Raw genomic sequence first — 23,125 nt, 5'->3', positions numbered from 1 at the left:
ACCTTAATATTTACTTAACCAATGTTAAGTAATAAGGTAGGGAAAATGCTAAAATGCAAGTTCCATTAGGCTAAAGATACTAAAACGGGTTTTTAACGAGTGTTCGGGTTGTCGGTTCGGGTCTTGACAAATGGTCGAACCCAAAGTCAACTTTCCAAAATATTAATTGTTATGAGATAACTCATTAAAACATACTAACACTTAACCAAGTATGTAGATCTATTGTTTAGAACTAACAACGCACGTTAAGCGAGTGTTCGGTTTTGTCGGTCCAAACTATGTTATGAGATCAAGTTGGATCCAACTATTCCAAGTACTTAAGAAAATAATTAAAATCAGTTTGTAAACTATTTTTTAAAGAAATATACAAGTCTTGATAGCTAAAAACACACTTGTGTGTCTTAAGCGAGTAAAAGTCGGTATAGTTCGGTTTGGTTCGGTCTCCATCTCACAAATAGTTCATAGATGGTTTCTACATGCCCAAATATCATAGAACTTGTATATTGGTTTATAAATGAAGAAAACTTAAATTTTACAACAAAAAAAGTTAACTACAAGTCTTTTAAGCAAAAGTTTCGGTTTAGTTCGGTTTCCATCTCCCAACGAGTTCATAGATGGATTCCATATGCTTAATATCAAAGAACTTGTAAAAATGATTTTTGAAACTCAAATCTAGCAATAAACATGTTTAAACAACTATTTTAACAAAACTAGTAAACAAAAGTTCGGTTTCCGGTTTGGACTAGTTTCGGTTAAACCGAGGTTAGTCTTATACAAACCCACACCATGGAACTTGTAAATAAGATGAACAAACTAAAGGGTTAGAAGTTAGTCATAAGTGATATGTATAATAAGTTATGTGTGTGTAAATATATATCAAGAACACGAAGTCCTCCATGAAGCCTTGGCTTATGACCTTCGAAACTTAACCAACCAGAGTCGGTGAAGTAACAAATAAAGGAAACAAGGGGTGTGTATTATATATATGTTGTACCACCATATTCAAGAGTTAGTAATGTTAGATGAACAAGTTAGAATGAAAGACTATAGTTAGTTTGACTTGAGAAGTCAAAACTTCAAGAATACATAAGAAATAAAAACCTTGAATCTATGGAGTTTTGAGAGAGTTTTTGGAGATGTAGCAAGAGTAAAATGAAGAAGATGGGTGTGTATATATAGGGAAGGAGTGAATGGTTCGGTATAAAGATTCTTTTATGGTTTGCATAAAAATGGGTATGTTTAAATGGTCAAACAATGCATAATATAAAAAAAACAATATTTTATATATTTTATATATTTTAAATGACAAGATCCAATATTTTATATATTTGAAATGTTCGGTTTACAAACGGGTCGGGTTTACATAACAAAAGTGACCCGAAATTGACGAATGTCACATTAGTAATCTTCTAATAAATAATAAATAATAATAATAATAATTTGGTAAAGTGGTTGATATAATAAAAAACTATTTAACCTTTCTTTCTTTCCAGATCACATGAATGAAGTCATGAAACAACATACAAGATTCCATCTTTCCAGATTACATGATCTTTTTTGGTGGCTAATCCATAACTTGCGTATATACAAACTTTTTGCCGCCATCTAATTCTCCAAATCAATCCCCAAATCTCTAGAACCAACCACCGCCTTCTGCCGCCACGTGTCCCACCGCCGGCGAGTCTCCGACGATTCATGATATCACTCACACAACCAGAAGCATACGCCACCTACCGCACGTATATTCATAATATCAATTTCATGTTTTTTCTATCATTTATTATTTGATTTGTTTTCTAGGGTTTTGTAATTCATCTGGATCTTAATAATAATCATCATCATCAAGCCGCTCAACATCATCCCCCGTGTTCGCCGCCGAACCCGGCTTTTATTTGGCCGCCGTCGTTGTCCAAGACGGCCACGGTGGTGGTGGTGGAGGACATTGGGTTTCCGATGAGTGATGCGTGTTGCTGTTGCTGCTGTTGCTGTTTTGCTGTTGCTGTTGTTGTTGCTGTTGTTGTTGTTGTTATACCAAACTTAAGAATTCGGACAGCCATGGATGAAGATTTATGGGTTAGATGATGAAGATATAGGGGTAAATGAGTCATTTCAACAATTTTAACAGGTCAAAGGAAGGTCAACTGACGGCAGGAGTCAAAAAAAACCCGTCGGAGAAACACAGGGAGTCAAAGTTCGTAAAATCTTTTTCAGTGGTTAACCCATCGCGCGACGATATAAACCAGGGAGACAAAATGCATATTTCTCAAACAAAAAAAAAAGCAAATGTACATAAAACTACTCTTAAATTATAAAACTAATTGTCTATTTCTTTTTTGATACTTATATTTTTAGCATAAATACTGTAAATGACATTTTTAAAAATATAAAGAAAATAAGAAGCTAAATGGGTCAACTCATACCCCTACCAAACTCAACAGAATAGGATTACCCACAAACAATTTTCATAAACATGACAATCAAAACTTCAACCACTCGGAAAATCTGTTATTGTGAAGTTGTACATAATAAATAAATCACAACCCGTGATTTCCATATCTTATAATGTCACAAGCCATATTTGCAAATAAAAATAGCATAAAAAGGGATTTTATTTTAGGGAATACTAGAATCTAGTCTACAACCTACACAAAAGAAAGGTAGAACAAACCATGCCTCTTAACCAGAGGAGACAAAATGTGATTACTTTAACGCACTCTTAGGACCCACAATCGATTCTTCTAATCCGCTCGGGATTGACCAGCTCGAGAAGAAAGAATAATGCCAACAATAAGACCGTAGAGAGCCAAAGCTTCAGCAAAAATGAGAATCAAAATCATTCCAACAAAAAGTTTTGGTTGTTGTGCATTGGCCCTGCATTTACAACACAATAGATTAATCAGACTCCCATGTTTAGAAAGGACAGAAACAATAAATCCCATGAAATATATAAGTACTATTAATTAGAGATGACAATTTCAATCAACTTGCTCATGAATGACGAGATTTGGGTTGTGCTTTATCACGACTCGAATATGTTAAATAAAAAATGGTAGGTAAAGGGAAAGATCAAACAGGCTGAAGTGCTAAACACAAAGTCCATCTTTAATGCATAAAACTTCGTAAATTTTTTATTCAAAGATTTAGATTATTTATACTATAATACTGTTTTTGTGCTAATAATATGCATTAGGTATTTATAATCTTTTTTTTAATGGACAGAGAAGTGTTAGCAGGCCAACCGAACCGGACCTGACCTGTTTCAACTTGTACAAGAAAACTACATGTTTCAATCCCACACCACTGTTTTGACCTGTTACCCAACCCCATGACTTGCTCATCATGTCAATTCAAGAGCAAAACAATAAAAGATGCAACATGCTAACATCTGTCTTTAATCAGTGTTAATCCATCTAATGTTTAACTGCTCTGTATACAAACATAGAATAGCACCTTACTTCAATTTCAGTCTTGAATATGCACACATCTTTTCTAACATTTTACACTTTATTGCAGGTATAATATGTTGGGCTAAATTTCTAGGGAACATTCATACATCAAAATCTTAAACTCAGTTCAAGATTGGTAAAAGCATTGGGCATTTTTTATGGGAGAGAATGAAAGATCATACTTCGTAGGTTACCAAAACTAGATCTATATCTATACTCTCTAATAAAAGGCTACAAGTTTTGCCACTTGTCACTCTTACATTAAACCTCACACTTTTTAACAAATTTATAATAGTAAAATAATAGTTACCATTCTTAAAATTTATGCTTCAAAATTTGTTAATTTAATATTTACAACCTATTTATTTAAACATTGATATTTATAATTATCTTTTACTTTAAAATTGTTTTAAAGACTATTGAACAACGACTGTATTAATAGTGTTTAAGGGGTTTATTGTTTCGTATATACTGAATATTTATTAAATATTGTATTTTCAAGAACTACCCGTGTAGTACACGGGCCTCAAACTAGTAAAAAATAAATAAAATGAGACTTAGTTCATCAGAGAGGCCAAAAAACACAAATTCAATATCAGATTTAGTACTACGATTATTTAATAAGTAAAACATAAAAATGTAACTGAAAGATCAAAACTGTTAAATTTCACTCCATTTTAGAGTCACAGTTCTAAATTGTCACTTATCTTCTGTTTTGCTTAAAGTTTAACGTGACCATTGTGTTGGGAGTTTACCAGACATGCACATTTTTCAGCTCCAGATCAAAGAATTGCTTCAATCAAAATATCAAGGACACTATGAAGCTATCATAAAGTGTTCTCTTACATATATGTTGCAGTTATGTACCGCTTTATGCATAAAGTTTAGTACTAAAGTTCTATGTATTTATCTAGAATCAAAGGGTAGTAGTAGTACTAGTGGTATGAAATTACGATAACCTTTGCATATCTTTCTAAAAACTTCTATGCCTATTATGCAACTTCTACTTTCTTTTCTATCATTGTGTTCTTTTGTCTCGGGTTTGTGCTTTCTTGCATCCTGTGACTTTGACTACTATGGCCTATAAGCATATATGATCCCAAATAACTAAGGTATCATACAAGATTAACAACGCCTAAGAGAACTTAAAAGTAGTACACGTAACTTAGTTAGCTAAGACCGAGCAAGCTAGCTCCCTTCAGTTTTGCAAATATAGTTTTTTTACTCTCTAATCTATCAAAATCAGCGTAAGCATATTAATCTTTCTTTCACTGATCAAACAACTCAAATCACCGTAAAATCAAACCGAACCCGTAAACAATAACCGATAACGTTCAAGCTTATTGTCACAATATAACAACCATACCTAACACCAGCATCACCAACGATCCCAATCGCCATACCGGCCGAAAGACCAGCTAAACCGCAAGCAAGACCCGAAGACAGATGAGCATATCCATCAAACAGATAATAAGACTTGGCCTTAGGGTTAATTCCAGTACTAATGATGACAGCAATAATGAGACCGTAAATCCCCAACACTCCGGCCATAACCACCGGGACAATCGACTTCATGACCAGCTCCGGCCTCATGACTCCCATGGATGCCACTCCAACGCCACTCTTGGCCGTACCATAAGCCGCACCCATACCTACATGTAGTAGATTTTAATAATCAGATGGAATGGAATAATAATAATAATAAGGGGATTTGAGTTACAGGAGAAGACTAGGGCGGCAGCGGCGCCGAGGAAGCCGAAGAACGGAGCGGTTTCGTCGCCGGAGAACGTTGAAGACATTGTTGGTTAATTGATTGATTGATTTAGGATTTTCAATTGAATTGAATTGAATGGATGTGAGGTTTTGTGATTCAGATGTCAATCTGATCTCCCTAGACAGACAATACCAGCTTATTAATCAATTGCAACAAGATAAACCAGATCTTTTTTTGTTTTTATTCTTTTATTTATTATATTTGTATTTAAACAATACGTGTTTGTCTGACAACCATATGAGATTTTTTTTATTATTATATATTTGTTTGTTAGTTTTATCTAACAGGAAGCGACCATTTGAGATTTTTTTTATTATTTTAATCCTGAATAATATTACCTATTTTATCAAAAGGAAGCTTGGTTAGTGTTTTAACCTTGAGGTTAAGTATGAGTTCAATGATAAATGATGGTGTTAAGCTGAATTTTTTGTGGCTTATTCGGAAGCAGAGGAACGAGATGATTTTTATAACTCGGTAGTTTGGTTGGATAAAACTTAGGTCCATGCACAAGAAAATCAGTTGGTCTGTTTGGGTTAACTCCCCGTTTTCGTGTATTGTAGCTTGAGGGATTGTTTTTTTCGTTCTCCTTTTACCTTTTCTTTTTTGTTGTTTATAACTGTTTTCCAGCTTCTCGCTGGTGGCGTACCGACGTTCACCAGTTTTAATATATGGAAAATAAAATATTAATTTTGATATATTTTTGTCTGTCTAAATCGGAAATTCCTCTATTCCAATCTTTCTCACATGAACTTCCCAGTTAAATGGCAAAGTTGGATGCAAGAGAGCCCTTCTTCCTCCTGGGTCACCTATTCAAGTCAAAACGACTCAAAATTTTAATCTCATACGGAGGGTGTGCCAAGGGGATCCTCTTTCCCCATATCTTGTATATATAGCTATGGCCTATGGAAGCACTCGCGGTGATGGCAAACGGTTGTTGAGTTAGGAGTGATTCAATGCCGATGACACTATTTCTCATGAATGGCCTATCTCAAATGTTAAAACCTTGCAAGATTGTTACAAGGGTTTCCTTTTGCCCTCCGGACTAGACATAACTTCAAGAGCTCTCTTTAGTGATTGAATGGATTTCCAACCAAATTGAAATTATAATCCATTGCCGCATACCCTTCAAATACTTTGGGTCACTAATTGGTACAAACTTTAACCCACAAAAGAATTCTGCCTACAAGAACCACATAGACATCTTAGAAGCCATACTACCTAATTGTAAAAACAAGTCACTATCGACTTGCGTATCAGTGATCAGAAAACAAGTAGCATTGCTCTTTTGACCAAATGGTGTTCACAAACAAAAGCTGATAACAAACAGTTTATGGCTGAAATAGAGGTTACCTCAGTTGCCATTATACCCCTAAAAGCAAGCAATAAGCAATTTTGGATGCCAGGAAAAACATTTGATCAACTGAGTCTAAAAAACCAGTCAATATAATGGAGACAATAAACTTAAACAGAATTATGGTTTAACATCATTTAAATAGTAGCAAACGAAGGCCACAGTTACCAAAGCTAAATCACTGCATACCACATTTCAACTGTAGCAAATTTACATACCACATCCCAAAACAAAAGGGTTCACATTACAGTTTCATCCCCAAACATCAAAGAACAAAACAAGTTCACAGTACGAATACTAAAACATGCATCCTAACGATAACCTAAGCACGCTCCCCACGAATACGCCTTGCCAACTGGATGTCCTTCGGCATGATGGTAACCCTCTTGGCATGAATAGCACACAAGTTGGTATCCTCAAACAAACCAACCAAGTAAGCTTCTGCAGCCTCCTGCAGAGCCAGCACAGCGTGACTCTGGAACCTCAAATCAGTCTACACCAACACAATATGCAAATTAGCTTCAGAAAATATTGTAATTATAAACATAAAATAAAACAATAACTTCAATTAAAAAGTTGAATAGAAACCTTGAAGTCTTGAGCAATTTCACGAACAAGCCTCTGGAAGGGCAACTTACGTATCAGCAACTCGGTACTCTTCTGGTACTTACGGATCTCACTGCATTTTCAAACAAATTGATGGTTCAAATCAGAATATCATTAAACCTAGAGCTTAAAGTTTATGTTTTTATAAACACAACTACCAATTTCAAATTACTCTAAACTAAACCCGAAACATCCAAATAATTAAAATATGCAAAATTTAGGATTCTGATATGCGTTTCAAAAAACTCTCTAGAATTATTTATAAAATAAGGCTTTGGATCAAAAACAAACTAAATTGACTGGCTAACCGTGTGAATATATTAGTGTAATTTATACAACATAGTTAACTATATATACAGTATAGTGTAATTACATAATTAAGCTCCTTGATTCGCACAATTTGTACATTAAATTCCCCCTATAAAATAATAAGTATTATTACTTAATTTATTCAAAAACCAGTTTTCTTTAAAATTATAAATGTTGATTTGCTATTGTGGATTTCAATATATTTTTTTATAATCAAACGATAATTAAGTATTGAAATAATCAAAGCCGATTTGGAATTAGGTATCGAAATAATCAAACCGAAATTGATAAATAAACAAATAGAAATAAAAATTGACGTTAAATAACGAAACTAAAAACGAATTAGGGTTAATTGGAAGACTTACCGGAGAGCAACAGTTCCGGGACGGTAACGATGGGGCTTCTTGACTCCGCCGGTGGTCGGAGCTGATTTCCGAGCAGCCTTGGTGGCAAGCTGCTTCCTAGGAGCCTTTCCACCGGTGGACTTACGAGCAGTCTGCTTGGTACGAGCCATTGCAATTCAAATCAACAAAACTGAAATTAAATCAAAATAATAACGATTAGAAGGTATTTAATCAACAGATTTATAGATCTTGGTTAACGATTAAAGAACTTACGAGAGAAATTGGGGATTAGGGTTTCTGATTTCGCAAAAGTATAATGGGAAAATAGTGAGTGGGTATATATATACACGGGGAGACGTGGATTGTGTGTTCTCAACGACTTCTGTGAAAGAGGAATTGGTGATCCGTGAGGTTGGTTTTGATTGGTTGGAGGTAAAATGGACGGTTGTGATTGGATGGATGGAGTAGACTCGGATTGATGGTTTTGTGTTTGTTTTGACTCGGTGGATCTGTGTTTCTTTTGTGTGTTGTGACTCGGATTGATGAGTCAACTTGGAAATCGTGACTCGGTTCTGAAGGCCTTTTTGTTTTTGTTTTGTTTGAAATTATTAAGGGACCAAATGTAGTCATGTTACTTGTTGAAGTTGACTAGACGGGTGGCCGCGCGATGCAGCGGGTGTTTAAACATGTTAATCACGTATAAATATAAGTGTTTATGGTTCGGTTAAAACCTTGAAATCGTATAAATCGGTCATTGGTTTGACTTACTTTTTTCTTTTTCTTTTTTTACTTTCGGTTTGTTGGTCGGTTTCAAAATTTTCAAAACGTAGTGAACGGTTGGTTCGCGGTTTATATCGGCAACCGGCTATATGAAACCAGACCAGACTGTAAATGTTGAATGCAATTTAATCTTTGTTATTATTAATTATTAGAATGTTTTGTAATATATTAGATATAGTTAAAATTTAATTGAGCATAATCTTTTTATTAAAAATAACTTGGCTGTACAACTTCAAATTAACCCAATTGCAATATGATTCCTTTTGTAATATTTGTTGTTATTATTTCACGTCCTATATCTTCCATTAATATTTACCATTTATGTGGATAAAATTATCATTTTTTATTTATGATCATCTCAGGTATCATATTATGTTTGTTATTAGTTAAAATTGATGGTACATTTAAATTATTAATTATTTTAAACTAGATTTATTATTAAAGTTTAAAGTATGAAACCAAACTGGAACCAAGCCGTTAGTAACGATTCGGTTTCAACTTTCAATGGTTGAGTTTGGTTTTGGACGACAAAAAATCTGTACTAACGGTTGAACTCACAAGTTTAACTTAAAAACCATCAAAACCGACACTAAACACCCCTACGTAACATATAAATTTATTTAAAATGAAAAAAATTACAACAATATCATATCCAAAATAAAGAGAATAAAATGCCCGTTTTTATGGTGCAATTTGTTTATAAAAATATTAACGTGTGAAAAGGCTATAGTCGTTTAAAAATCATGGGTGATAAGTTAGTTTACAGGTTAAATTAAAAGATAATATTGTTAAAGATGTGAGACCAAACTTGTAAGTTGAATTGATTGTGTTTAAAAGACATGTTTACCCTTACTGACACATGTATCTCATGCTTTAAGTGTTGTAGATTACTTAAAAATGGGTGTCTTAATTTGCCCTTATTTGATGTATTATATATAGTATAGATATTGATTAATTCAAGAAATACGTGATCTTATGCCTATGTATGTATGTTTTGATTATGATATTTCATTCTTTTAATTCTTTTAAGAGTGGTTATTGTATAATAGCGGTTTATTGTATATTATGTACTTGATATATCGTTGGCATTGATTTCAATTTCGCACGTTGACGAAATGAATGTGAAGTGATCGGGGGTTGGTGTTGGTGGGGGTGGTGGTGGAAGTGATGTAGGGTGAAATAGGAAATGAAATGAAAAAAACACATGGGGTATGAATGAAATAAATTTGGGTTGTTTTAGAGGGAATGAAATGCACTAGGTAATGAGTCACTCCATTCATTTGATCAACCAAACACACTTTTCTTCATTCCCTTACAATAGATCATTCCAATCGACCTCCATTCCTACATGACAAACGCCACCTTAGTTGTTTGGTTTTTGGCCATCAGTTTGATAGGTTTAACACTACTGTCCACACTTGTGTTTTGAGAGGTCATTACTACAGGTTACTCTAGTGATTTGACAAGCGAGTAATCGTCATTTTGTTGATGATTTGAGAAATGAGCACACTATCTTGATATAGTGTTATTTTTTATTGGGTTGAGAACTCTATCTTAATGTAGGTTAATTAGAGATTAAGAGAAGATTCATTATCATGGCATAGTGGGGAATTAAAATAATTGTAAATCTAAGCACTTGGTGTGTTTAGTGAATAAGGCGATCACTTCATTTGAAAAGTGAGACGATGTATCAGTGATCCCTACAGACTAGGGAGACGACCAATGAAGAAAACTCTCAACAAGGCGATTGGGGAGAGGTCATATAGTTAATTAGTTAACATTCACTTTAACCTTTATAAATCAGCTGTGTCGTCTTTATCCTTAAACTCGTTGCTTATTTGCATTTGTTTTTATAAGTTATGAAAGAGTTTAACAAAGTCATTAGCTCATTAAAAATCAAAGAAGATTGGGATTTACTGGAAAAAAATGAGTCAAAGTTCCAAATTAGATGCATTAGCTGAAAGAAGAACAAAACATTCGATTTAAAAGTCAACAACTGATCATGAGACCAATGAAATGTTAACATAAGTGGAACGAGAGTTATTGATGCTGAAAAACGAGAAAGGGAAAAACTATGTAGGTAAGGCGGGAGTTAAATTTGACGTATGTGAAGACTGTGAGGACTGAGGAGTTGGGCCACGGAGCTGAAAATTGCCCACTTTACGAGGAAGACGATACTAAATAAGTAAACTATGCTTACGATGAATCAATGAATCAAGATTTGGATTCCTACGTGTACCACTGAGGGTTAAGGAATCACCCTAACTTCAATATTGTAAAAATGCGATGAAAATATTAAAATCAACCCCTAATCATATGCAAAGCAAAGAAATGTACCAAGATGAACAAGCACCATAACAATGTGAGGGGTGATGGAAAAGAATAAAAGCGAGCGATGGAAAATAGTAAAACCCCTACAAATACCCAAATGTCAAACACGTGTCATTAGGCGTGTATAAAGGAAAACACAAAGAAACATTCGGGTTGCAAATAAACATAAGGGTAAGAACAAAAACACAGGGGGACAAATCTCCATGGCACAAATGAAACAAAAGTGTTAACACAACAAATAAATTCGGTCTACTTTTATATACAATCTGCCAAACACAAACATGATTTAGCCATGTAAAAACCTAACAACACTATCGCTGACACCAAGTTAGTATCAAATCCGACATTAGACCACGTGCTACGGTTTATTCATCTCATTCTTCATCATTTACCACGTCAGTGCTACCTTAGTTTTTCCTTAATTATTTAACTCATATTATACCTCATTCTCCATCATTTAATTTTATTTAATAACAAAAGGAAAAAAATAAAATAAAAAAATGATTGGTTGAGAGATCAAAGGACTTATATGAGCTTTAAATGAACTATACCATGTTCTTAGTTGAAAGAAAACACAACATATAAAATGAAGGGTAACCTATTTTATTTCTTCAAGTGTATACAAAAACTCAAAAAGAGTTAAAAAAGAAGATATATGAAAAGAGGGAAAACAGTGGGCAAAACAAGAAAGAACCTGCGGAAGCATAATAATCCAAAACCTTATTTAAAAAAAGGTGGGAAATCCTGCTGAGAATAACACAAAAAGAGGATAATAAAAGAAAAAGAAAATGACATTGGAAAACCAACATACCCTTCCTTATTAATACCAGTCACACATACCCCATTTTTCTTTCTTTATAAATAATTAGGGTTTCAGTACATTATTATTATTATTATCAGCTTGATCGGAGATGACAACTGCGGCGGTGGCGGCTGAGAAGAAAGAGGAGGTGAAAGGTGGAGAGTTGTTGTTTTGTGGTACGACGGCGTGGGATGCCGTTGGTCGGCAGAAGGGCTTATCGGAATGGAGCTTGGTTTCTCCCACAAGGCTCCGCCCACTCGTCGGAGTTGATATTCGTTATGTGGCTGCTGGTTCTGGTTAGTCAGTCAGTCACTCTTCTTGCTCACTGATAAGCAGTTGTTTTGTACCTTTCTTTACTCATGAGTGATTCTGTTTTAGTGTTTTTGAGGGTTATGTGATGCGTGTATGCTATATGTTTTAGTGTTTTTGAGGGTTAGGCTAAACTGAGGCTGTTTGTCCGTGTGACTTAATGAAGTGACACGGGCCTGTTTGACGTCACTTGGGCCCGTTGAAGTCACACACCGTATGATTAGGAAAAAAGAGGCCGTTTGTCCGTGAAGTCACACAGGCCCTCACGCGAGCCCATTTGATCTTGTTGAAGTCACACGAGCTCATTTGAAGTTACACGAGCCCATTTGACGTCATGTGGGCCTGTTGAAGTCACACTAGCTCATTTGGCGTCACGTGGGCCTGTTTGATGTCACATGTGGCATTGTGGCCTGTATGAAGTCACACAGCCAAAACAATTAGGCGAAAAGAGGTCATACAGCTGCGTGACTTATGATTTAGTGAAGCGACACAGGCCCGCTTGAAGTGACGTGGGCCTATTTGACATCACACATAGCTAGTATGAAGTTATATGGGTTTGTATGATGTCACACGGGCCTGGTTGATGTCATATGGGCAGAATGATTAGGCGAAAAAAGTCATACGGGCAACTTTATTGGTGGTTACATCAGTAATTTTGTTATTAGTCAAGAACTTATACAAGTCGTATGATTTGGGCTTCATATGGCTTTTTTCTTCCCATCATTCGGGCCCTATGACCATCAACACAAGCTGTTTGACCAGTATAACAAAGCGGTGTCTGATATAGCACATTAGCTGTGTTTGTATAGCGGGCCTCGGTTTAATGTTCTTGAAATGTTTTGCTGTAGCGTCTTGTCATTGCGTGGCATTGGGTGTTGATGGACGTTGCTATACTTGGGGCCGCAATGATGTAAGTTAAAATTGCTGTATCAAGATTCAGTTTTTATTAATTTTGAAACTAAATTTTTAACTACTGCCAAACTGTATTATAAAGAATTCAAGCGAATATTATTGTGTGTTTGCAGAAGGGTCAGCTTGGACATGGAGATCGAATGAGGCGTGATGAGCCAACTGTAGTCTCAGCACTTGCTTCGTGAGTTTTTGTTCACTTTTTAAAAACTGATCCGTGTAATGTTGAATAATCAAAATCAGAAAATACAGCGGGTTGTATAAGACAGTGCTTAATTCACCATCCAAAAACGATCACTTGACCCCTCAATGGTCTTGATTATCATCAAGATTGCATGTTTAATCTTTGAAAGCACCCCATTTAACCAATTATATTTAATTTGTTATTTTGGGTACAAAATTTCAGGTACAAAATTGTAAAAGCCGGGAGCGGGAAATCCCATACGGTTGTAGCAACCGAAGATGGCATCTCTTTATCTTTTGGTTGGAATAAACACGGTCAACTCGGTACGGGTTCAGCGAGAAATGGTGAGTTCACTAATTATTTTAATTATTGAGCGCTTAAATAGTTTTGAGTCTTTGACGATTAAAAACACAATCTATTTCTCTTTTGCAGAAGTTGAGGTAAACCCAGTACGCTGTTTAGTATCTGAAGTCACAAATGTTGCATGTGGAGCTGATTTTACCGTTTGGTTGACTTCTGTTGAAGGCGCTTCGATACTGTATGGTCAACAATATAGTCAACACATTTTCTTTTACAATATAATTTATTTTGTCATTTTGCTGTATGTTAATTTGTAGAACTGCCGGACTTCCACAGTACGGTCAACTTGGACATGGAACTGACAATGAGGTATACTTAGTAGGCTCGTAAATGAACCGAACGAACACGAACGGAGCATGTTCGTGTTCGTTTGTTTATAAAAGCTAGCTCTGTGCATCATTTACTTTACATTGTATACTATATTAATTATTTTATATTGACATCGTAAATTAATGATGTTACTTTTTTTAATTTTCAGTATAATACAAAAGAGAGCTCCGTGAAGCTTGCTTACGAAGCGCAACCTCAGCCCAAAGCAATAGCTTCTTTTGCTAACGAAACTGTAGTAAAAGTGGCTTGCGGATCAAATCATACAGGTTTTTATATATTCATATAAGTCTTGTTTATTTTTTTTTATAATGATTTATGCTATGATTCTTTTGTATCTAATATGGATGTGTTTAGTTGCTGTGGACTCGAAGGGCTACGTGTACACGTAAGTTATCTTGCCCAATTGCTGTCATATGTTGATAATATAAGTTTTAGATAATTAATTTATGTGGATCTTTTATATTAAACATTTGCTTTATGAATTGTTGTAGGTGGGGTTTTGGAGGATACGGAAGGTTGGTACTTTCTATTTGTCAGCATGTTGATTCGGGTCATGGTTTGTTTTTAATGGGTCAAATGAGTCATATTTAAAATAACTTAGAATGTTAGATATAAGGAAACAAGCTAAGCAGGTTGAAAGTTGTCCAAAGTATATATTTAGTGCTTACACACACCTAAACGGTTCGTGGTTTGGTTGACCGGTTAACTTGCCAACCTGTTTACTTAAACAAGTCGACCCCCAACTCATTTACAGTTTAATTACAACAAATTTACAAACCACCAACCTGTTTGACTCGTTTAGATAAACTGGTTGAACAGGTCCTGTTCCGTTTTCCATTATCTTAAGTCTGTTTGGGTAGTATTTAGTAGGGGTGTGCCTGAAACCAAAAACCAATCTGTTGCCGAACAGAATAAACTTCCGGTTCGGCTTTGTTTTTGCATGTATTTAAATCAACCTGGGAAATTATGGATCTCGATATTTACATCTTGATTTATAAGCAATTGATAATTATAATAATTTAATTATATTAACAGGCTTGGACATAAAGAGCAAAAAGACGAATTTAGCCCTCGCCGTCTTGATGTTTTCACAAAACATAACCTTGTACCTCCCAGTGCAGTTGTTTCTGCTGGTTCTGTCAGTTCTTCTATTACTGCTGGTAAAAAACAAATGCCTTCCCAATATAAATATTAAACAGTTAGACCAGGAACAAATTATCTGGATTGTGGGGCAAATTTGTAATTTCAGGTGCAGGGCAGATGTACATGTGGGGCAAGATTAAGAACTCCGGTGATGACTGGATGTACCCCAAACCACTCATGGATCTCAGGTTTGAGTTTAATGCATCTCTCTGTTTTGATGACGTGCCAACTTTAAGATTATTAATTATTGTTTTTGTGTTTTAGCGGTTGGAATATACGGTGTATGGATTCAGGCAGTATGCACCATTTTGTTGGTGCGGATAGCTCGTGTATAAGTTGGGGGCCTGCTCAATCGGGTGAACTTGGATACGGGCCCAACCAACAGAAGTATGTTACATTGTTTTAAGGTTTCATTGTGTGTGTTTATTTGTCTTCTAGTTGGTGAAACTTGTGTTTTGTGCTGTAGATCTTCTTCAATACCGAAGAAGGTAGATTCGCTTGAAGGCATGCATGTTATAAGGTTAGTTGGTATCACAAAATCTTTTCAAAACGAGCTAAAAAACGTGTATTGTTTTTTTATTATGTGATTTTGTTTATTGTGTTGTTTTGTAGTGTGGCGTGTGGCTTTGCACATTCGTTGGTGGTAGTTGATCGGACAAATGTTGGTGATCAGCTTGATCAGGTAACCTCTTATTGCAATCTTGTGGTAATTTTTGACCTGTTTACTATCTGTAAATACATGTTTAATGTTTTGACTTAAATTAATTGTACATTATGCCAAGATTCAAAGTTTAATTGTAAAACTGTAACTATTTTATATACAGTCACATAATATTGGAGTATAAGTATGCAGAGGTGGAATAAAATAAATTTTAGTTTCATGTCGTGAATATATTCGATGAACATTACACATTTATCAGCCTTGGGTAAAATAAGAGAATTACTTAAACCAGGTAATATAAAAGAATAAATTATTTAATTTCTTTTGTAATCGTATTTGTGTATAATAATATCCAAGTCATTGATCCTTGGCTGTTTACAGCTTGAAATTTATGACGGAAAAGCTGCTGGAGAAGGGGTTGAACAACCTAGTACTTTACCGCCATCCGCCAAAAAAACTAGCAAAAAGGCTGCTGCTGCAAAAACACCCAGCAAGCGGAAGAAAACCAAAGAACCTTCCGATTCGGAAGATGAAGCGGAAAAAGAAGATAATAATAGTGATGATAGTGACTCGGAAGCTAACGGTGTTGTTGAAAAAAAGAGTAAAAGGGGCGGGAAGGCTTCAGGCAGAGGCCGTGGGCGGGGGCACCAACCTGCTGCCAGCAAGAATAATGTTGGTGGTGCTGCACCGGCTAAGAGAGGAAGAGGAAGACCAAAGAAGGCGTGAGTTGACCATGGATTGTAGTTGTAGCGTGTTGACTAACTTTGTATTTTGATTCGAGTACTTGAGCGGGCTAATTGTTGGACGAATCTTGTTTTGTATCGCTGAACGGTTATTTTGAAAACATTTGTGGAATGTATGATATGGAGGGTCGAAAGGCCTGGGTCCAGCCTGTGGTTAAAATGGCACGATCTTTTCTTCTATGCACCGGTTAGTGGCTTGTGTAATGGCTCATGGTTACTTATTTTTTAGATGCATGTCACATGTTCCTTATTTAAACGCAGTATTTTCACAACCTTGATAAGTAAGCTTCTTTAGCCGAGTGGTTAAGAAATCCTATTTATGAAATTGCATTGTGGCCCTAAACCGATATCACCTATATCTCTCAGATGCCATAGTGAAGTTGCCTTGGCTAAAAGTGTACTTTTACCTTATCTAACATTTACCTACAGGGATATTATATCCCATACGTATTTATCTTTGGACATACTTATCACTTGACTACATGTGGTGCAAAGTCAATATTTTGGCAGCAAAAAATCTGTTGCATCACCATCTCATTCACGGATAAGAATGCGTAAAAGGTGAGATATGGTGCTGTTTAATGATTCATTTCTTGTACTATCTTCTAGAATATGTTTGGTGTGTTATCATTTTGTTTTGTAACTTATTTGGTTTATTGTGAACCAGATTTATATTAGTAGCAATATGTAATAATAAAATATGCTTATTCCTAATAACATGTCACACTATATATATTTTTAGTTCGTTAAAGCCAAATATGAACCCAAATTGATACGTTAATAGTTAATATATAAATAATGAACATAATACATATCTACATCATTTATATTTACAATGATTTTGTCATATATTTTAAGCGAGGTTGTAATGTACAAATCTAATTTATACATATTCTAGATAATGTTGCTTAGTGTGTGACCCTTCGGGATCATATGTCATCGACAATGTCATTGTATGTTGTACCTTGTGTACATATATCAAACAAACTCAACATAACTTAACTGATCATCCAACAAAAGGGCTAGGTGCCTAGGTAACAAGTCGGCTATAGGGTTGAGATTATAGGCCACCTAAAATTTTTCATGTTAAGAGACCGACTTTCCATATAATATGAAATTAGGTGTTGAATTTAATGTGAAAAACTTAACATCTAAATATTGTAACACATTAGTAACATCATCCCAAGGTACATGTTTAGACCTGCAAGTTAAGAAGGTTGAAGTTTAACTTGGAAAAATTGCATACTCACGTGTAAGAGTACAAGAACTACATATACGAGTATTAAGTTTAGGCGCTACAATGAAGCTTGTGACTTGGCTTATATGCACTCGTTGAAGGAAAGGACACAAGGCTAGTAAAAGATGCTAGCAAAGGATAGGGTCAAGTAAGAATATACAAGTATGCAAACTTTTGTGTATTTATCTTCATGTATTCACTTTGAATAAAAAGGGTTCAATCTATAGTGACACCTTGATATTCGAATTAGTAGAGTGTGTAATATACTATGATGAAATTTAATCGTCACGATATTTCATTTATGCATAAGTTTGTTTTATGTGAATGCCCGTTTAAATGAATCAAGGATTACACTAAAATGAGAGATGAATGTTGGCGATTTTAGTGTCATGAAGCCATTTAGGGCAACTGGGATTCACTTAAGATCAAATGAGAAATTAGAATATATAATGATACAAGTTAGAAGATGCGAGTACACACTATAAAGCAGTGCCATCGGTAGTTATAGTGGTTATAACCACTACTGACATTTACGGAGGTTAGATAATTACTAATGATAGTAAGATCCCATACGTAGCAAATCTATTGGTAGGGTTTAGAGGGTGGGATGCAGTAGAGATGAGCAAAAGGTACTAAAATGAGCATTTGTACTAGTATTTACCAAAATCTTGTCTACGGTGAAGGTACCGAACCAAATATTTTCGACACCAGCACCTAGTTTTGAAAGATACGACAATGAAGAGTAATATAACCTTCTTATACTTCCAATAAACGCAAATAGGTAATGAAGAATATATAGGAAGGTAACATGTAAAAGTCGCCAACAATGTATAAAACCCTAACGGTCATTTGGTCGTCTTTGGATGTTCACGGTTTGTCGCTCTAGTTCACGAAATTCACACGAATACACATACTCATTCTTGTTAGAAGTATGAGTTTTTCCGATTGAAAGTTCTTGAAAATCACCAAATTATTTCGATACGAAAATATTCCATGATCCTCAGATTATTCAATCCTAACAAAACTCAAAAATCCCTAACAGTCTTTATGAGTCCAACTTGAGCTTGAAAACGATATGAGCTCAAGAGTGAACTACTAAACTAGAGTATCTAAAATTTAAACAAGCATACACAATGGTGTTGACTAGACTAGAGGTGCACAAATCGGTTAATACGCTAACTGTTTTTTTTTTTTTTTTTTTTTTTTTTGCGGGAATTAACCGGTTAGACCGGTTTTTCGGGTCGGGTAGTAACCGGTTTTGACCGGTTAGACCGGACCGGTTAATAACCGGAAAAACCCGATTTTTAATAAAATAATAAGTAAAAAAATCGATTAACCGGTTTTGAAATCAATAATATAAACAGGTTACTAACCGACGGTTAGGATCAATTAGTAACCGGTTAGGACTAGACCGGTTACAAAATCATGTACAAACTGGTTTCTGTGTGCACCTTTAATGTTGACTGTTGATACAATGTACTCTAGAGGTGCATAAATCGGGTATTAGAAAAAATCGGGTTCGGGTATGAAACTGGGTTAAGGTATGTCCGGGTGTTGAAAAATCAGGTATTAGCAATACCCGGATTGGGTTCGGGTCCGGGTATTGCCTTTAAAAACCATTCCCTATTTATCGGGATCGGGATGAGTATAGAACCATGTATTCTAAAATCAGGTATTTGAATACCCTATTTCGGGTATTGAAAAAACCATATTTTCGGGTTTTTGCGGGTATAGATTGGAATTTTTTAGGGGTTGCACTTAGGGGTATTTTTCGGGGTATTTCAAGTTATTTTTCGGGTATAAATCCGGTATTTGAAAAACCCGGTTTCGGGTATTGACAAAACTTGGTTCCGAGTATGGAAGCAGTTCGGGTTTTCTAGTATTACCGGGTACAAATCGGGTCCGGTTCGGGTACGAGTTTTGGTACTAAAATGCATACCCTATTCATCCCCTATGGGTACGGTCGGGTACTAGTTGGTGTATTAAAAACCCAATTATTAAAAAACCGGTTCCGGCTTTTTTTTTTCCGGGTCCGGGTCCGGGTACGGTTTTTTTTTTCACCTCTAATGTTTCGTTCAGGCCTAGCCCAACACATAGTTATCTTAAGTTGACCTCTAAACAGGCTTCTGGGCTGCAAAGCCACTTAACACCCGGCCCAGAACTCGAAACCCTAAAACTTGGTGAACCTAACCTCTTCCTTTTTATAAACACAAAAACCATTTTCATCACCGCCGTCGTCTCTCTAGATCTTCAGCTGCAGAAATGGTGAGTCCAAATTTAATCTCTCAATTTCATAATAAATTTAAAAACAAAATTCCGATTGCTTACATAATTTTATTTATTATTATAACTGAAGGCTCCAAAGAAGGGAGGAAAGGCAGTGGCAACAAAGAAGAAAACGGTACGATTATTATTATTAATATTAAATCTTACTTTGTGTTTGGAATATGTTTATGATTTGTTAATTTTGATTGATTAAAATAGGAGAAGGTAGTGAACCCGTTGTTCGAGAAGAGGCCGAAGCAGTTTGGAATCGGTGGAGCATTGCCGCCGAAGAAGGACGTCCACAGGTTCGTCCGATGGCCGCAAGTTGTCCGGATTCAGAGGAAGAGGAGGATTTTGAAACAGAGGTTGAAGGTTCCACCGGCTTTGAACCAGTTCACTAAGACGCTTGATAAGAATCTAGGTATTTGTTCTTCTTATTATTATTACAGTTTGACTGTTTAATGGTGTGGTTTAGTAAGTGATTTAAAGCTATATTTTTAAAACATGATACATGGCTGCAAATTTGTAAAATGAGCTTGTGTAGATAGTAGTGATTTAGAGTTTGACTAGTGATTAGTTTGATTGGATTTTTACTATACTGTTTTTTATTTTTTAAAATATATATATATACAATTTTTTATGTTACATTGTATATATATACACAAACATTTTTATATGTAGTTTTTATTTATACACACATTTTTATCTATATATATTGAATAACCTAAAATTGGCTACAAACTGCCGCAAGTTGCTGGAATTTGGCCAGAATTAAAATTGTAGTTATGGTCCGGCTTGCAAATAATTGCTGAGTAGTCTTGAAATTTACAACACTGGTTTTATTGGTTGTTAACTTGTCTTTAGAGATATTAGTTGCTTGAAAATGTTTGTAAGTTGTTTATTAGCAACAAGCTAGGTGTTTTGCTTGCTTTGTAAAACTGCTTTTTGGAATTTGCAACAACATATCTATATTAGTTAGTTTCTTTTGGTTACAAGTAATCATATCGTTGGTTTTAATAGCAACTTATAAAAACATTAAAACTTATTTTTTTGATTTAACAGCAAGTAGTTAGTTTTTGCGGGCTACAATATTATAGATGTAAAACTTTACTTTTTAGTTTGTATTTACAAGTGGCCAGTTATTGAATTGCTTTTTGAAATATTTGTTTTTGAATATGTAGCAACCAACTTGTTCAAGATGCTGCTTAAGTACAGGCCTGAGGATAAGGCTGCTAAGAAGGAACGACTCGTGAACAAGGCCAAGGCTGAATCTGAAGGAAAAACTGTAGAAACAAAGAAGCCTATTGTTGTTAAGTATGGTCTCAATCATGTCACATATCTCATTGAGCAGGTTTGCTGTCACATTTTTTTGATAAACTAAGTTAAACATATTGTATGCTGGTTTTTTGGCAATTTTTTTACTGAGTTTTATTTACTTTTCTTCAGAACAAGGCACAATTGGTTGTCATTGCTCATGATGTTGACCCTATTGAGTTGGTTGTCTGGCTTCCTGCATTGTGCAGAAAGATGGAAATCCCATACTGCATTGTTAAGGGAAAATCCCGTCTTGGAGCTGTAAGTTTTATGATTTAAAACAAAAGTCTAAATTTAGTTTTGTTGGTTCAATTGTTTTAATATGTTTCATTGTTTATATATATATTTAACTGAACGAACGTAAGCACATTTATTTATGTTCGTGAAAGTGCATTTACTTAAAAATGTTTCTATTTGTTTGTTTACATTTATTTATGTTAGTTTTTGTTCACTAATATTTTTATTTAAAACTTTATGTTTGTTAAATTTGGTTTAGTTTTAGTAACATTTTAGGCTTAACGTGATGATTTTCACGTCTTCTTTATAAGTGTTTTTGATATGTTATGTTTGTTTGCTTATCTTCATTAAGAGTTCATTTATACGATTAATGAACGAACACAAACGAACACGAGCACATTCATTTTTTTAAAAAATGGACGAGAACATCAAAACCTTCTTGTTTGACCGTTGGTGGTCGATTGGGGTTAAACAAAGAAAGTTCACACTTTTTTTGTTTTTAAGTTTTGTTATGTTTGCTCATCTATATTTTGTTATTTTGTTATTCGAGAACTTTTCTTTTTACTCTTAATGAACGAATGTGAACAGACAGACGCCATCATTTTTTTAGCTAACTAACTTATGCAAGAAAACCTTGATTTTTCTCTTTTTTCAATTGTGTGTTCGGTTAAAGTAGAGCAAATGAGCACAAACATGCCTTTTTGTTTACAAGTCTATTTTACCTATTTGTTATTTTTTGAAAACACTTACTGGTATCTGGTATGAATTTCATTATTATGATTTGACATTTTTCTTTGCATTTATCAGATTGTTCATCAGAAAACAGCATCAGCTCTGTGCTTGACTACAGTTAAAAACGAAGACAAGATGGAGTTCAGCAGAATCTTGGAAGCTATCAAGGTTTGATTTTTTGTTTTATCTAATGTTTATTAATTTTTGTAAAAACAATCCTTTTTGTTTGATTGTTGAGTTTTAACATTTTTTTTTGGTATTTTAGGCCAACTTTAATGACAAGTATGACGAGTATAGAAAGAAGTGGGGCGGTGGGATAATGGGTTCCAAATCTCAGGCGAAGACGAAGGCCAAAGAGAGGGTTTTGGCCAAGGAAGCGGCCCAGAGGTTGAATTAGATATTATCTTTTTGATGTATTGTATGCATTTTGGATCTTGGGAAGTATTCCATTTAGAAACTTTTGTTTTTAAAACTTTATTTGGTTGTTTTGGAAGTTCAAATCTTATGTTCGACTTGAGAATTTTAATTTTTATCCTTTTTAAATTTTATGTTGATTCTGTTTATGAAATGTGCATATACAAAGTTTTATATCATATACTTGTTATATCTTAGAGGATCAAACTTGTCCAAGTTGGTTCGCTTCGATTTGAACCCGGTTTTCCCTAAAGGCGGTCTTGTTTTAAAATCAGTTTGGTAAATCATAAAGAATTTTGTTATCAAACCAGTTTGTTTCGGTTTGCATAAAACCGGCTCTAAAACGTGTAAGAGAGTCTAAATAGCACAAAAGAGTGGCTGATTAGCAAAAAGGGTGTCCGGATAGCCGATGCCAACATCACATAATCTTCTTTTTCAAATCATTTTTCTATTCTAGGAATCGTCCATTTTTCCCGTTTTAACTATGAGTAGAGAATAGAGAATTATTACTATTTATAATATAAAAAAAACTAATTTGAAAAAA

The 23,125-nt window shown here is 34.8% G+C and overlaps 4 protein-coding genes across 4 annotated transcripts; 2 read left to right on the top strand and 2 right to left on the bottom strand.

Annotated features, from left to right (window-relative positions):
• Window positions 1-2,445: 2,445 nt before the first annotated feature.
• On the bottom strand, window positions 2,446-5,359 carry LOC143543792 (V-type proton ATPase 16 kDa proteolipid subunit). The gene is made up of 3 exons (XM_077036034.1): window positions 5,167-5,359; window positions 4,813-5,098; window positions 2,446-2,871 (listed from the first exon to the last, which is right to left on the bottom strand). The coding sequence occupies exons 1-3, from the start codon at window positions 5,243-5,245 to the stop codon at window positions 2,739-2,741; spliced, it is 498 nt and encodes a 165-aa protein (XP_076892149.1). The 5' UTR covers window positions 5,246-5,359; the 3' UTR covers window positions 2,446-2,738.
• A 1,376-nt stretch (window positions 5,360-6,735) lies between these two features.
• On the bottom strand, window positions 6,736-8,039 carry LOC143543775 (histone H3.3). Its single transcript, XM_077036023.1, has 3 exons — window positions 7,852-8,039; window positions 7,160-7,250; window positions 6,736-7,064 (listed from the first exon to the last, which is right to left on the bottom strand). Exons 1-3 carry the CDS (start codon window positions 7,998-8,000, stop codon window positions 6,894-6,896), a joined length of 411 nt encoding a protein of 136 aa, XP_076892138.1. The 5' UTR covers window positions 8,001-8,039; the 3' UTR covers window positions 6,736-6,893.
• Window positions 8,040-11,703: 3,664 nt separating this feature from the next.
• Window positions 11,704-16,675, top strand: LOC143543774 (uncharacterized). The gene is made up of 15 exons (XM_077036022.1): window positions 11,704-12,039; window positions 12,901-12,962; window positions 13,078-13,145; window positions 13,368-13,489; window positions 13,578-13,683; window positions 13,763-13,814; window positions 13,984-14,101; window positions 14,190-14,220; window positions 14,327-14,350; window positions 14,871-14,995; window positions 15,085-15,166; window positions 15,243-15,365; window positions 15,445-15,498; window positions 15,591-15,660; window positions 16,021-16,675. The coding sequence occupies exons 1-15, from the start codon at window positions 11,853-11,855 to the stop codon at window positions 16,363-16,365; spliced, it is 1,569 nt and encodes a 522-aa protein (XP_076892137.1). The 5' UTR covers window positions 11,704-11,852; the 3' UTR covers window positions 16,366-16,675.
• Window positions 16,676-19,775: 3,100 nt separating this feature from the next.
• On the top strand, window positions 19,776-22,715 carry LOC143543773 (large ribosomal subunit protein eL8y-like). The gene is made up of 7 exons (XM_077036021.1): window positions 19,776-19,884; window positions 19,976-20,020; window positions 20,104-20,305; window positions 21,066-21,235; window positions 21,331-21,459; window positions 22,243-22,335; window positions 22,433-22,715. Exons 1-7 carry the CDS (start codon window positions 19,882-19,884, stop codon window positions 22,562-22,564), a joined length of 774 nt encoding a protein of 257 aa, XP_076892136.1. The 5' UTR covers window positions 19,776-19,881; the 3' UTR covers window positions 22,565-22,715.
• Window positions 22,716-23,125: the final 410 nt, after the last annotated feature.

Source organism: Bidens hawaiensis, unplaced genomic scaffold (genome assembly GCF_021521415.1).
Source record: "Bidens hawaiensis isolate Kalapana, Puna unplaced genomic scaffold, B.hawaiensis_p1.1 tig00013298_1, whole genome shotgun sequence".
In the NCBI taxonomy this organism is placed as follows: Eukaryota; Viridiplantae; Streptophyta; class Magnoliopsida; order Asterales; family Asteraceae; genus Bidens; species Bidens hawaiensis.
The sequence above is the reverse complement of the archived record's forward strand: the minus strand, read 5'-3'. Positions and strand labels throughout refer to the sequence as shown.